Source organism: Cynara cardunculus (assembly GCF_001531365.2).
Source record: "Cynara cardunculus var. scolymus isolate 2C chromosome LG 17, CcrdV1, whole genome shotgun sequence".
Lineage (NCBI taxonomy): Eukaryota > Viridiplantae > Streptophyta > Magnoliopsida > Asterales > Asteraceae > Cynara > Cynara cardunculus.
The window spans coordinates 5,986,022-6,002,770 of record NC_037544.1 but is presented as its reverse complement, the minus strand read 5'-3'; the positions used below and the strand labels follow the sequence as shown (position 1 = coordinate 6,002,770).

Below are 16,749 nucleotides of genomic sequence, written 5' to 3'. Positions count from 1 at the left end.
CTAGTTCCGTAAGTATTGCAGAAGTGTTTTATCTTGATCAGGAGGGGTCTCCCCCCTCCCTGTCATAAAAAGTATTGCAGAAGTATACGATATGATGGATCGAGCAATATTGTCGGCTACAATAACATTAAATTGGTCTAACCACAAGAGTGGTGCCTGATTGGTTTGAGCTTGACTTCAAAGGTCAAAGGTACCAGGAGGTCTCAGGTTCAAATCCAAGGAGAAATAAAAATTCCACTGTGGCCACAGATATTCAAATGCGGTGACTCCGGGCTATCTGCAAAGCAGGTGATCGCTCTAGGATTAGTTGGCTCGCATAGCAGGTTGGATATCCAGGTTAATAAAAAAATGGTTCTATAGAAATTAATCTAATACAAATAGTCGACATTTTAAAATATAGGAATATATTTTTCTTTTTCAGGTGATTATAACTTCAAAACTACAATTTATCTAAAAAAAAAATGAAAATTATATACTGGAGTGGCCAGACCAAGGACCATTACCCAATCATCAAGGAAGATGGACAAGCCATCATCAAGCAATTGTTACTAACAAAATCTAATAAGCGTCCGTTTACAAAATGGTTACCTGGGTAAGTGTGCTTATGAAGTGACATTACCTAACCAGATGAATATGATAAAGACTAAGAATCATACCCGGTAGAAGCAAGGCAGGCAAAGACCGAGTCTTTGTGCAGTAAGTGAGGAAGACAACTCTTACCGCGGTTAGCCCTTACCGGGTAAAATGTTGCATATGATACCATTTTGGTGGACTAAATCTTACGTGACAAGTAAGTGATAGTATTGAATTTTGAAGGTAAGTGATGACGGTAAGTGAGAACTATATCTCTTACCATGGTTAGCACTTACCGGGTAAATTGTTGCATACGATGCCGTTTTTGTTGACTAAAATCTTACCCGGTAAGTAAGTGATGAGATTTATACAGTTACACTCATGTAACAAATTCTACAGAGGCTATTTTTTTCGTAAACCTAAAGGCCCAATCTGCAAACCCATATTAAGACCAGTTCTACCAAACACAAATTTTATAAAAATCAGATGAGGTGCTGAGTCAAATAAGCTAAAATACTTTGCATATCATAAATGAAGCAAAAAGTCTTGAAGGACTCACTTGTTCCAAAAGGCAGATTAAGAGCACAAGATGTCCCAACTCCTTTGCATATGTGGAGGCAATGGAGCTGCAAATTTGAGGCTTTTGATGTCTCCAAAATCATAATCCGAAGAAGAAATACGAGCACGCTCTAAAGCAGATGACACATCGGGCAAAACCATCTTCTTACAATGTAAGTGAAGGTTAGGCTGCTTATCGGAGATGCTCCCACTCTCTAAATCAAGGCCAAAAGGAAGTGACTTTCTTTTGCAGACCTCAACCTTCTCTTCAAGATTAGAGGAAAATAGTTGGTTCCATTTCTTGTGAGCTTGCCACCCGTATTTGTAGTCTCCAACTATTGGTGTTCCCAATACCTCAGCACAATGGACCCTGATCTTTGTTATCAAAGAATAGCACGAAGACATGTTATCACAAGGTCATGCAACAAGATACAAAAGGAAGGGGGTATCGAAACAAACTATTTTCAACTTCAAATAGACTATACGTCAAATCCATGTTCTATGGAAAGATATTATTCCCTGAGCATCCACAGCGGCGTTATTTCAAAGCTTTTTGGAAGCTTATTGGCAACATAAGCACCTGGACAAAGCCCCGACAATGAAAAACTTTTTTGTTTTTGAAGTTACAAGCAAGGTTTTTGAATGTGGGTCCCACTTTTCTAGAAAAAGCTCACTCAAAAACCTCCACCATCGTGGATGCTCTAAAACCAGCAACAAATCTATTGTCACTCAACAAATCTATTGACCACAAAAGCGGAAGTGTACATTCCTTCATGATGCATTTGGAATGAGAGCAGAACTGGAGAGGACATGAGCGTCGAGAGTGAGGTAGGTGGGTGAAAGAATTATGGAAGGTTTTTTGGGTTTTATTTGACATCGGGTAATTTAGTAATTTACCAATTTTGTCTCATCTTCCTTATTTTTTTCAGCCTACTCTGGTGGGACAGGAAAAATGCATTTTTCTCCCACTCGATTCCGGTCGTGTCAAACGTGGGATAACAAATTTTTGTATTATCCTGTCCCGTATACCAAACACACCCTCAAGGAACTGTTAGAGAATTTAAAGATGGCGTCCCATAGTTATGAATACCTGGTGTTTTCTACCAGTGAGTGGAGAAAGCTCCAACCATGTGAGACCTGCAATCATTTTGAAACAAACTATAAAGGGTGGTGATAGAAACAAACCCACCATATCAGTTCGTCTTCGTCAACCCCACCTAGTGAAAAATGCATCAACCAAACTCATGAATGGAGCTAGAGTCATGCCACTAAAATGGAAAATCAGATTAATTATATAAAGCTAAAATTGCATCTTTTGAACTAGACCAAATGATTGCGCCTTTTCTTTTGTAAATTACCAAGGTAAAAGCTCATTTAATTTGGGACAGAGGTGGAGTAAATTTTGCAGTAAAATCCAGAACAAACCATGATTAGAAGATTCAAGAACTCGATATTCTGTTATGGCATGTTGCGATGACATTGTTGAAACATTTTCAACAACTGTAATCCGTTCTGACCTTCCATCATCCATTACCACCTTGGCAGAAACAATAATCCAAGTTACATTTTTCAGTTGTTTCAAAGAATCATCTTACACAAGAATGTATGGTTTGAAGTTCATATATCTTCACATATGAATTGCACTAACCTTTCCCAGAGGAACGGAGATTAGACCTTGTGGGCGCCTGGGAGAGCCAAGTACAAGTGCCCAATACTTTCTTTGAAGGAATCTTTTTTCACTCTTCAAATCCTAAAGGAATCATTTGAGAAAACGCAAACCATTCATACCCAGAGAAAATGATAGGAGCATTTATCCCTCAACAATTTTTTTTGGTAACGCTATTTATAGAGGGAATAAAATTACGCACAATATTGGAAGCACCAATGGTTTTCTCACGGAAAACAGAATGCAGAACAGTAGCACTGAGCTGTGTTCTCCCCAAGACCAAGATGCCGCTACTATCTCTATCAAGTCTGTGCACCTAATAAATTACAAGCTTGTTTGACCACAAGATACAGATATATGAGATTAATCCCTGGAACAAAACCAATTTTCATTTAAAGAAGACAATGGTGCTCATGTTTCTTTTAATTAGCCTTAAAACTTGTGCTAATTATCCTAACTCGTGGATTTTTCTCCATAATATTTCAAGTAACCCAACTCATGGATTTTGCAAATTAAGTCATCTCATTGAAGAATCATTTCATAGCATTTACATAATCAACTACACCAGTTTCTTCAAATCCGGGGGAAATTATAAATTTATATTATTTACGTTTCCTCAATTATTTAACTGAATAGTTAACAAAATTGTCAAGTATATACGTAATGATGGAGCTGAACAATACTCACCAGCCTAGGTGGTTCAGAGAAATCATGTCTCAAATAAGCTCCAGCTAACTCATCTAAGCTTCTTTTTATTCCAATACCACCCTGTAATACAACACTCTAATCAACATTCCGAAATGGCAGTATATGCGAACAACCCTCATCAAGATGTGACTAGCTCACCTGAACAGGCATTCCAGGAGGTTTATTGATGACAAGAATTGCCGAATCCTAAACAGTAAATAACAAAGAGAACATGATCACCTATAAAACTAAGGTGAAAATATAATGAGCAAAGAAAATGAATAAGCCATCTTAGCAAGCCACAATTTTAAGAACCTTATATAACACAAGATCATGAAGAAACTTTAATTCTTCTTCACTGCAAAGGCACTCCACTTTCTCAGTTGGCAATGCTTGTACTGTGATAGGAAGATAAATTGTATCACCACATTTCATTGAGTCTTTGGCTGATACCTGACAAAATATCAAGTATAAGATGAACTATTAATGCTTTCTGAGGGGAAAAAACAATAGAACGAGTGTTTTTCATGAGAACCTTCTTAAAAATGGATACCACAAGACCAATTACACAAAGACTTCTCTTACCCTTTTGATTCGGCATCCTGGAGCTTGAACATCCTGATCAGAATTTGAACCTTCAGAAGTTCCACGTCGAACCTTCAGCATATCAATACAACATGTCCAATAAGTTTTTAATTTCAAATACATGCTTCAACTGTGATGGAGCAAAAAGAACTCGATTTGATCACATGAAAAAATTATTTGACAAGGTTACGCAAGAGTTTTTATCAAGAGCAAATAACATGACACATCACTGCAGCATTTGTAAGAAACTTTGGATTCCAATACATCTATTGAAGATCATGTAAGAACTTCTTCCGAAAAACACTGCAGACTTGTGATAACTTTGCATCAAGCACACAATAATTTACAAATAATAACGAAATGTAATCTAATCTCTTACAACTAAATACGAAAGGAATGTGATACCTGTCTCAGTCGGAAGAGCTTTTGTACCAGAGACCTCGGAAGCTGCGGGCAGCACCGCATTACCCATTTGAGCGCCGTCGTGGTGCTTGCCTCTCCTTCATCTATTGATTTCCTTCTCCCGACAATATCTCTCCCCAACGAAGCACCGTTAACGGTCATATTGAAAGGCGGTAAACTTAACCACTTGCCTTTTTTGTTCTCGTTCTTCTCATCTTCCACTTTGGTGGAATTGTTTTTAGCTTGAACGTGGTGATACGATGGTGTTAAAGTTCTGGCGCCACCGCATCCCGTGATAACAGGTGGTGATCTGAGAAGCGCTCGCCGGAGATGAGAAAGGACCGCCATATTTTGAGGTTTAGGGTTTGGGCTTAACAATCGAAAACGATTGCAACAACCGGTTTGTATTTCTGGAATAGAAAAGTCAAAAGAAGATAGCAAATGGGCTTTAGAATTTCATTTGGCCCAAAATGAATTGCACTAAATTTTTAGTCGTGAATTGTGAACCAAAAAATTAAAAATAAAACCAATTTAAAATTTTATTTTGTGTAAGGGGTCATTTACCAAACACTTACCCCGTAAACGCTTACCGGTAAAATTCAACATTATCATTTACTTACTGGGTAAGATTTTTATCCACCAAAAATGTATCGCATGTAATAATTTACCCGGTAAGCTTTTACTATGGTAAGACTCTTGGTTCTTGTCTTGCTCTTACCCGGTAAGATTCTTGGTTTTTACTATATTTACTAAATAATTATTTGGTAACTGCTTACCGGATAAATTTCCTCATCGGATAGACATGAGAAGGACCAAGAATCTTACCGGGTAAGAGCGATGAGAATGATGGAGAATCTTATCCGGTAAGTGAGGATGACGACTTTTGCCCAAGTAAGCGTTTACTCAGTAAATTATTGCATTCGATATGTTTGGATGTACTAAAATCTTACGCACCAAAATAAATCATAGTGTTGACTCTTATCGACAAGCGTTTACCGGGTAAGCAATTGGGTAAACGGCTCTTTAGTGTTCACTTACCCGAGTAAACGTTTGGTAAACGACCTCTAAGTTATTGATTTGGTCCCTATGGTTTTAAGTTTATCTTGGATTAAGTCTTTAGAGTTTTTTATTCTAAGATAGTCCCTAAAGTTTACGATACGTAATGTATTGGTCCCTGTCATTAATGGATGTTAACTCTCATCCGTTAAATGAGAACCATTTTGTTATTTTTGCAAATCTTACCATTTTCTTATCAAAAAAAAAATTGTATTAATCCTCCACATTACTTAAAAAAACAAAAATTTGTAAATCACCCCAACCTCCACCATTCTAAACAATAACCTAACGATCTTCAAACGAAAATCCAAAGTTCCTTAGTCGTTTTTGGATCGCCTTATGGCAACACATAGACAGAGGCTTAAACTTTAGCAGCACTGTCCACCCCCAGACAGATGACCAGACTGAAAACTTGGATCGTGCATTGAGAAATTTATTTAAGGCATATGTGGGGAAAAGGCAAAACAATGGGATTGAGTCTTGGCACAAGCGGAGTTTGCATACAACATTACAATTCATACTGTCATTGGTCAGTCCATGTTCTCACTAGCATATAGGCAACCTCCTAGGCATGCGCTAATCTTATCAAAGTTACCAAAAGTGGTTGGGTCGAGTAGTGTAGCCGAAACCATGGCAGATTAGGTACATGACATACAGGCTAATGTAAAGACAAAACTAGAAGCAAAAAATGAGAAGTACAAAATTAGGGGTTGTTTACTAAACGCTTACCTGATAAGTACTTACTGACAATTTTCCTTACTGGATGAACATAGCAAGGGGCAATAATCTTACCCGGTAAGAGCGATGATAAGAATGGAGAGTCTTACCCGGTAAATGAGGGTGTCGACTCTTACCCRGGTAAGCGCTTACCAGGTAAATTGTTGCATAATATACGTTTTGATGTATTACAATCTTACCCGATAAAATAAATTATAGTGTTGACTCTTAACGGTAAACGCTTACCGAGTAAGCATTTAAGTAAACGGCCCCTTAATATTGATATCAAGCGATGCAAAAAGTTGTTTAAAGAAGAGATCAAGTTACGATTTTTCTCAAAAAGGAACGGCTTCCTACAGGGACATTGAAGTAATTGAATGCACACACATATAGTCTTTACAAAGTCTTGAAGAATATTAATGACAACATTTATGTGATTGATCTTCCAAAGGAAATGGTAATTTTGAAGATTTTTAATGTGGTAGATCTTTACGATTTTCATGATGACATTCCATTATACCTGGACTATAACTCGAGGTCGAGTTTTTCACTGGTGGGAAGGATTGACGTAGAACAAGCAACTTTGGAGTTTGAAGAAAGAATCGAGAGAACAATAAAATCGTGAACTCAAGCCGGAGTTTCATATTCTCAGTTAAATTAGTTTCCTTTATTTATTGAGTTTCATATAGATAAAACTATAATTTTCTCGCATCACCTTGGATGAGACAACCCCATTTCCTCGCAATACACTGGTGCGAGATCACATCTCATCGCATCACACTGGTGCAATAAACAAATATTGGCCGAGACAACCCCATTTTCTCGCAACATACTGGTGCGAGGACCCCATCTCATCGCATTATACTAGTACGATTAATCCAACTTGTCGCATCAATAGGATGCGACAAACATTTTTCTCACATCCTTGCAACTCATTGCACCAATATGATGTGATAACCCAAGTCATCGCATCACACAAATGCAATAACTCAAAGTTATTGCTCGCATCATAAGGATGCAAAAACATCTCTTCAACTTGATGAAAAACCCAATTTTTACATATACTTGATCATGTCACCCTTATTCCATAATACGTTTCCCCTGAATATGCCACTCTTATATCCAAAATACATCTCTCATGATTATGTCACTCATATATCCAAAATACATTTCTTCTGATTATGTCACCCTTATTTCAATTATATGATATTAACATATCAAAATACAAAATTATGCTAAATACAACATAACATCAGTTTCAAAGTTTCCCACGTAAAGAACCACATAGTTCTGTTTTTAACATAGTAAGATGAAAATTTATAAAATAAATTCATCTTATTACCACAAGAGATAAAGATGCAGACAACAACAACAGATATTTCAAAACAAAAAAATCACAGAATTTGACTTCTACTTCTTCCCATTCGATTCTGTTTTTGCTTCGGGTTAAAAAAAACCACAATAAGCTTCTTTTTGTTTACCCTTTAACTCCCTCACACTATCCCAATGAGATAACATAAATATCTCATATTAACATGCATTAGAATAAGGAGGCGGTGGGTGTTTAAAACATTTTAAGCACCTTAACACATAAAGCCCTTCAACTTTCTACCTTTATTCGAAAACAACCCCAAATATTATAATCGATAAACCGGTCATCACATTTTACAAAATTATCACTGGTTTGTTGGTTAATTCATTGATTTTCATATGTAAGGTTCTGGGTTCAAGTCTTCATTGTAATTTTTTTTTCTCGGAAACATAATAAATTCGAAATTAAAAGCTAAAAACTAAGAAAATGACATTAACATGATTTGAACGCGGGTCTGGATTGGAAAAAAAAGCCTTGCAAACCAACTTTACAAAGGGAAAACTCAAAACTGTGTTCTTGTTGTAGTTTCAAAATATAACAAATTGATACAATGATACTTTTCATAACACTATAATTTTTTTACATTATAACAAAAGAACAAAACGATAACTCATGCAACTGTATCCAATATATCCATCGCTAAAAGCAAATCCGTTTGACTTTTGAATAAATAGGTTTAGATGATTTAAACTAATTAAAAACCTATGCTCTCAAGATCTTTGACTTCTTATGAGAATTGCTTCGACCCACGCAAATTTATAATTTCGAAATATATTTATGTAGCCATCGATTGTGACATTCCTTTCCCCTTTACGCATCTTTTATACTTATAATTTACTCAACTTATTTATTTTAAAAAAACTTTAAATAAACCATAAATGTGGTATTTGATTGGTTTGAGCTTGACTCTAAAGGTTAAAAGTACCAGGAGGTCTTAGGTTCAAATCCAAGGAGAAATAAAATTCTCTTCGTGGCCACGGAGGTTCAAATACGGTGACTTCAGATTATCTACAAAACAGATGGTTATCCTAGGATTAGTCGGCTCATTTAGCAGGTTGAATATTCATGTTAATAAAAAAAATTAAATACCATAAACAAATAAATTTGCGTATGGTCCCAAAACCCAATGATATCAAGTACCCAAAATGCTCGTATAATAAGACAAAGTCAAGAAAATTATTAACCATAAGCAATCTCAAGATTATTGTTAATAGGTGAGGAGTGTGTATGAGTTTATTTGTTCTACCTGTTGTATTTAAATATTATATACTAGAAAATATAAATTAAAATATAAAAAAAAATAGTGAAGTTCAATTTGGTCCCCAATGTCTTTAAACTTTAAAAATTCTGATTTGGTTCTTCATGTTTGTCAATTCTCAACGATGTTGGTCATTTTGTCTAACGTACTTAACTTTATTCATTAAGAGGTTGTTTGTTTACCTCTTAATAGTTCCATTAAGAGACAACCTCTGAATTGTTAAAAGGTGAATCTTGTTTGACAAAAAAATTTTTTGCCTCTTAATAGTTCTAAAATCCTCTGAATGATTAATTTGAATCATATATCTCCCTTAACCATTAAGAGCACTAATTTCATTGTACACAATTACCAAACAATTATATTTCATTTTGCACTATATCATTAGAGTTTTTTAATCATTCTGACTATTTAATCTTTTACCAAACCATTCAGTAATTGTCAAACAATCACTAAGTTCAATTAAATGATAGTATTTTAGTAAATTTCACTATTTTCATTATATTAAAATAACAAAACATATTATATTTTTACTTTTAAATTGTAAAAAAAAACGGAAAGAGGTGGTTATCTATATTTTTTTCTCTTTACAGTTTAAAATCAACATATAATAAGTTTTCTAATTTTAATATATAATTTAAAAAATAAAATTGAAGATGACTAAAATGTCCCTCATTTAACTAAATTTAACGGAAACGACCATTAGATAAAGGGACAAAAAATCATTGGGAAAAAACAAATATGAGAAATCAAATCCGAGTTTTTAAAGTTTATGCACGATATTCATTGGAAATTGCAAATGTTAAGGACCAAAATTAAACGTTAATCTAAAAAAAACATATATCCAAGTTTTTTTAAGTATATAATATTTATATACGACAAATACAACATATAAATTCACAAACCCAACTAATCTTTGAAGAGGTTTGAACACTTAGGGGCCGTTTACCTAAATGCTTACGGTAAATGCTTACCATTAGGAGTCAACACTATAATTTATTTTTCTAAGTAAGATTGTAGTACATCAAAATGTTATCGTATACAACAATTTACCCGGTAAGCACTTACCCGGGTAAGAGCCGTCACCCTCACTTACCAAGTAAGACTGTTCATCTTTATCATTGTTCTTACCGGAAAAGATTTTTGACCTTTGTTATGTTTATCCGGTAAGAAAAATTACCCGATAAACACTTTCCAAATAAATACTTAATAAACGGTCCCTTAACCTCACAAATGCTTCGATACCGCTAAACAAAAACCCTTTGGTACATGTATCCATAATATTGCGTATGATTTTCCAAAATCCAAAGTAATAATATCATATCCGGTTACTGTTTGTAAGTCAACGTATATGAAGATTCCAAGTTAGGCAAACTCTTTAGCTTCACAAATCATTAATTTCAAAATCATTAATTTTAAAATATACATAAAAATGTGATATAAGTGTACTCGTGTTTTATTATTTTGACTTTGTTTTTTATTTGAATCTAATCTTATATAAGGTTAGTTTTCGGTAAGAATGAAAGTTATGTTAAGTACGATAAGAAGGGAACTCCATTCATGTATTAATCATAAATTGAATGTCATCACTAATGAGATGCACTTATATGAACGAGATCAATTCCATTCTAAATCGTAATTCATGGGTGAACATGAAATTAAAATGATCAAGGAATAAGATCTCTTCTTACGTTTTTTTGTTAATCATAATTTCACTTCTCACACGATCATTCACCTATATATATATATATATATATATATATATATATATATATAGGGTCGGTCCTGAGATTTTTGGTGCCCACAGCAAAAAGTCCAAATGATACCCAATCAAAAACATCCAAGTGTGGTAATTTACAATTGTCTAGCTTTTTCCTTCATAGACCGAGAGACCCATTAGTGTTTTTTGTTCATCAGTGTGATCTTATAGTTGAGTGTTTACTTTTGAATAATATGTTAAGGTTCCTTTAATCAAATTGTTATAGCTTTTGCGTTTAAACACCAACTCATCTACTTGTCCAAAACCAAAATAAGGAGCATCATAACACTAACTCGTCTACTTGTCTCATTTACAATCCCACGTATTCTATATAAACCAAAATCAACACTCGTACCTTCTCAATCCAACTCCCAACACTTAATTGGTTGGTTCTTCTTCAATTATTTACACTCCACAACATCGATGGCTCATTCCTACTTCACTAATTTTGTCCTCCTAGTTTTAATCACTTATGGTGTTTGTCTATGAAACTTGAATCAGTGGGATTAGAACAAAAATCGGTGGATGATAACTTGAATATTAATCACAGAACGAAGAACTAAAACTCAAGAGACAGGCTTGATTGATTCAATGAACAACTAGATCAAGTGAGAAAACATAAGCATCTGTAAAACAGTAAATCAACCCTAACCCCTAAGTTAAAGTGTTAAACATAAGATTAAGCATCTGTAAAACATTAACAAATGCTTATTTGTTTCTAAATTCTAATTTTGTGGTTTCACTGGTTTGTAACAAGTGAAACAAAACACAATCAGTTAGTGTGGTGTGAGTCAAACAAATTAAAATATTCCAACAAAGCAAGTCACCAATTTCTGAATTTCACAATCACAGAATCACAACTTCTAAGCACTAAGCAGACTAAGCTAATTTCATTATTAGGTTTTCCAATCAAATAAATTTAAAAATTAAAGTAAGTAAACTGTTAAATCCCTAAATAAGTAAATAACTAAATAAGTACTATAATAACCTAAGTTAAAGACTTAAATGTTAAATCCCTAACCTCAATGTGAATGGCTCAACAGTCAACACAAGACTCAAGAGAGAGGGCGATGGGCGAGTGGCGAAGGGCGGATGCTGGAGAGCGAGAGCGATCGGTGACGAGAGGCAGCCGCAGACGGCTGTCGATAGTCGAGAGAGGCAGAGAGAGAGCGTCGAGCGAGAGCGAGGGAGCCAGCCGATTGCGAAACGATTTCGATTTCTGTTGCGAGAGCGAAAGCGATCGAGGATTGAATGGATCTGGTAAGTGAAACGGACTAAGGTTAAGGGCTTAAGGCTAACTGTAATATTTTTTTAGGCCCAAATAAAAACTGAACCTATATAAATATATATATATATTGGGCTTTAGGATTTTTGATGAGATTTTTGATGCCCTGGGCCGTCGCCCCTTGGGCCTATGCCCAGGGCCGGCCCTGTATATGTGTGTGTGTACATATATATATATATGTATGGTTCACATGAGACCAACTTATGTTCGTGAGACCCGTGAGACCATGTTTTTACAATTGTCATATAATCTTTTGCGATTAACGTACATTTGAAACTTCACAACAAAACATTGTGAAAGTAAAAATAATCTAAACATTCACAACAAAAACGCTGTAAATATTACTTTCACAATGTGTTTACTGTGAAGTTTCATGTGTAAAAAAGTGGTCTCATGAAAACAGGTTGGTCTCACATGATTCTAAGTATATAGATACATATATATATATATATATATATATATATATGTGTGTGTGTGTGTAAGGAAATGTTCGTTTGAGAAGTGGAAAATATTTGAGAAGTAAAAAGTGATCATAACCCTTCACGTGGTCAACATTTGTGAGTTTGATCGTGAAGTATCAGATAATTCCTCGCATGGGTATGCAGAAGATAGAGAGATAGTTTTGTAACTTTTACAAATAGGTGGCAAACGGGTTCATATGTGAACCCATGTGATACACATATAAACGTATGAACCCGTTAATTAGTCACATGTGAACTATGTGAACTATATGACTGGTTTATATATGAACCCACAGATTCATATATGAATCAGTTAATTAGTTCATATGTGAATTACACAAGTTCACATATGAATCAGTTAATTAGTTCACATATGAATCATAATAGTTCATATGTGAATCGGTTAAAAAAGTTCATATGTAAATCCGGTTAAAATAATTCATATGTTAATTACACGAGTTCATATATGAATCCGTTTGTCGCCTATTTGTAAAAGTTACGAAACTACCTTCTGTTATTTTTCGTATATACATAATTTTTGACCAGTCAAAGCCATAATTATTAAACAGTCAAACCCGTAATTATTGACTAGTCAAATTCGATCTTGACCAAATGAAGAGTTAGGATCATTTCTTTACTTCTCAAATATTTACCACTTCTCAAAATAATATATATAGATATATATATATATATATATATATCATGTATGAAGGAGATCCCTATATTTATATATATATTGGTGAGAAACAATATAAATGGAGATTCTCTTTTACTTTTCTCACTATAACTTTCATTTTCATAGGAACCCAGGCGAATGATCGTGTGAGAAGCAGAGTTAAAGTGAGAAGTAGAAGAAGGGATTTGAACCCTTGATGACCTTTAATCTCAAACTCATTCATGAATCGCATTTGATGCGGGGATTAATCGGGTCTCAGTGCATTTCATCCTAATGTGCATCCAATGGTGAAGATCTTTTCTTACGTTTCTCACATTAACTTTGTTTCTTATTGAAAATCAACTCTCGAAACCCCCATATATATATATATATATATGAGTCAAATTAAATGAGCCCATCGAATCCTAATCCTTCACCAAATAGTTAAATTGTATCCGCCTCTCAGCCAGTCATCACCTACTCCTTTTAATCCTATTGATCAGCGCGTAGTCTCCTTCGAGAACTATTAAATATATAGAGAACCGTAAAAACCAATCTAACCAATCAATTGAATTTGATGTATGGTTGTGAAAGTTAATAATATGTATGTAAAGTTATGCATTAAATGTTAAGTTGAGACAAAATTTATGAGATTTGACTAACAAAATCAAATTTCAAAGATCTTAACTTAACAATCAAATTAACATAAATTCTTTTAGTCAAATTAACATGTGAATCGGTGATAATAATAAGAATTTTTATTGTAAGATTTTATTTCACATGATAATTTTCCATCCAAGACTATATTTAAGATATTGATTAACATATATTTGTTTCTTAAAGTGTTTGGTTCATATGTATTTGGTTCTTAAACGTGAAACTTTTTATTTATATTTTTTGTCTCACAAACATGTAAAAAATATTTAGATTGTGAAACAAATATATGTTACTTAATACCCAAAACCGAAGCTGTAAATGGAAAAAAAAAAGTATCATGTGAAATAACAAACCATGCACTAATTCTTAGAGTGTTCACAATTTTGTAGGTTCTTAAATATTGGGGGTTATTCCAAGGAAAACTTACTATAGATAACCGTGAGATCAAATCTTAACCACAAATCAAATGATGAATTCGAAAATTAATAATTTTAGTAATTTGGACTATTTTTTTTAATTAAAAGGTATTTTAAGTATTTTAAAAATTTTCTCTCCCTCCTCTCTCTGACGAACCTTATTCCGACAAACTCATGTGAACGTAAGATACACAATGTAATGCTTAAAGAGTATCAACACCGTTAAATATACATACAAACGATACTCATTGTGAAACCCAAGATACATATAAGATGCACACTGTGATATCCTTTGTCAAACAACTAAAATAACGAAAATGCGCACTATGATACCCTTCATAAAATAATGAAAATAACATAAACACATATTGTGAGTACATTTTGTAAATAAACACTACCTGATATATTTCAAAAATATACATTGTGATACACTTCATCGGGGAATAACCCATCTCGAGTTGGCTTTACATAGACAATTGGTACATAATGAAAAGCGAAAAGATGCATGACAGAGAGAGTTGTTAGAGCGAGAGAGAGAATAGTTGTTAAATGATTTAATTAAATACAAATTGGGAATATCAAATTACTAATTTACTTTAAGAAATAACATAAATTTTTAAATGATTGGCTCATAGTGAATCTCACGATTATCACAAACTACCGAGTTCTCATATTAGTCTCTCTTAAATAATTAACCCATATATATGTGGGAAAATGACAAAACTAACCACTTTATATAACCATCTTACACAAAATAATCAGTTTTTAGGGGTTTTACAAAACTAACCACACAGATCTCTCCTGCGGCGATCCGTACTAGTGTGGGGTGGGGTGGGGTGGGGATCCGGCCTTTTTCTTTTTTTCCACTTGGGGCGAGCCACATCATCCAGGCTTTTTTTAATTTTTTTTTAATTTTTTTTCTTCTTTTTGTAATATCAATTTCACTATAAATACCAACCTCCTATGTCATAATTTTTCACACCTTCCTTTTTATTTCTCTTCTCATATAATCTACTCTCATAACCCTTAACCCATTAAACACAATAAACCATCACAAAACATGAAATCACGTCAAAGTGATGATGATTGTGTGTATCTTCGAAGTGGTGGTAACATTTATATAAATAGAGATGCATTACGTAAAAAAAAGCGATATAAACGGTACAAAAATTGAAACTTCGTATTTTATACATATATATGCGTACGGGTTTTAACACGTACGCATATTTACGTATATTCACGTACGTTTTACGTACGTATTTTTAACGTATATATGCGTACGGGTTTTAACCCATACGCATATTCACGTACCTTCACGCATGTTTTACGTACGTATTTTATACGTATATATGTGTACGGGTTAAAACCCTTACGCATATTTACGTATCTTCACGTATGTATATACGTATATATATATATATATACCTACTTATATTTACGTAAAAAAAGCGATATAAATTGCAGTAACATATATATATATATATATATATGCATAACGTAAAAAAACGATATAAATTGCGGTAACGTGTGTATATATATATATATATAGAGAGAGAGAGAGAGAGATGCATAACGTAAAAAAAGCGATATAAATTGCGTTAACATATATATATATATATATAGATGCATTACGTAAAAAAAACGATATAAACGGTACAAAAATTGAGAATTCGTATTTTAATGTATATATCCGTACGGGTTTTAACACGTACGCATATTTACGTACGTATTTTTAACGTATATATGCGTACGAGCTTTAACCGCCACTTCGAAGATACACACAAACAATATCACTTTGACGTGATTTCATGTTTTGTGAGGGTTGATTGTGTTTAATGTGTTAAAGGTTGTGAGAGTAGAATATATGAGAAGAGAAATGAAAGGGAAGGTGTGAAAAATTATGAAATAAGAGGTTGATATTTATAGTGAAATTGGTATTAAAAAAAAGAAAAAAAAAGAAAAAAAGCCTGGATCGCCCCCGGGGGCGATCCGATGACGTGGCTCGCCCCAAGTGGAAAAAAAGAAATTTTAAAATTTTTTTTCCTAAGAAAAAGGCCGGATCGCACCCCCATATAAACAATCAAACTCGTAATTATTGATTAGTCAAATTCGATCTTGACCATATGAAGAGTTAGGATCATTTCTTTACTTCTCAAATATTTACCACTTATCAAAATAATATTTAGTATATATATATATATATATATGTATATGTATATATATATATCATGTATGAAGGAGATCCCTATATTTATATATATCATGTATAAGTAATGAAACTGATTCATGCATATAGGGGCAGGATCAAATGCGATATGTAATTTTTTGCAGTGAGTAATGAAACTGGTTCAAATGCGATAGGTTCAAATGAAGTTGTTGACAAGCAACAGTAGAAACAGGTTCATGCATATTAGTAATGAAACTGATTCATTCTTGACAGTGATAGGTAATTTTCTTATAGGGGCAGGTTCAAATGCGATAGGAAATTTTTGATGCATATGAGTAATGAAACTGATACATGAGTAATGAAACTGATTCATGCATATAGGGGCAGGTTCAAATGCGATAGGTAATTTTTGGCAGTGAGTAATGAAACTGATTCATTCTTGACAAGCAACAGTAGAAACAATAGAAATGCGATAGTT

The 16,749-nt window shown here is 33.8% G+C and overlaps 1 protein-coding gene across 1 annotated transcript; it reads right to left on the bottom strand.

Moving 5' to 3' along the window:
• Window positions 1-924: 924 nt before the first annotated feature.
• Window positions 925-4,819, bottom strand: LOC112500544 (RNA pseudouridine synthase 4, mitochondrial). The gene is made up of 10 exons (XM_025104045.1): window positions 4,475-4,819; window positions 4,070-4,141; window positions 3,800-3,937; window positions 3,644-3,691; window positions 3,485-3,565; window positions 3,000-3,113; window positions 2,780-2,881; window positions 2,557-2,668; window positions 2,222-2,268; window positions 925-1,506 (listed from the first exon to the last, which is right to left on the bottom strand). The coding sequence occupies exons 1-10, from the start codon at window positions 4,817-4,819 to the stop codon at window positions 1,150-1,152; spliced, it is 1,416 nt and encodes a 471-aa protein (XP_024959813.1). The 3' UTR covers window positions 925-1,149.
• Between the last annotated feature and the right edge of the window lie 11,930 nt (window positions 4,820-16,749).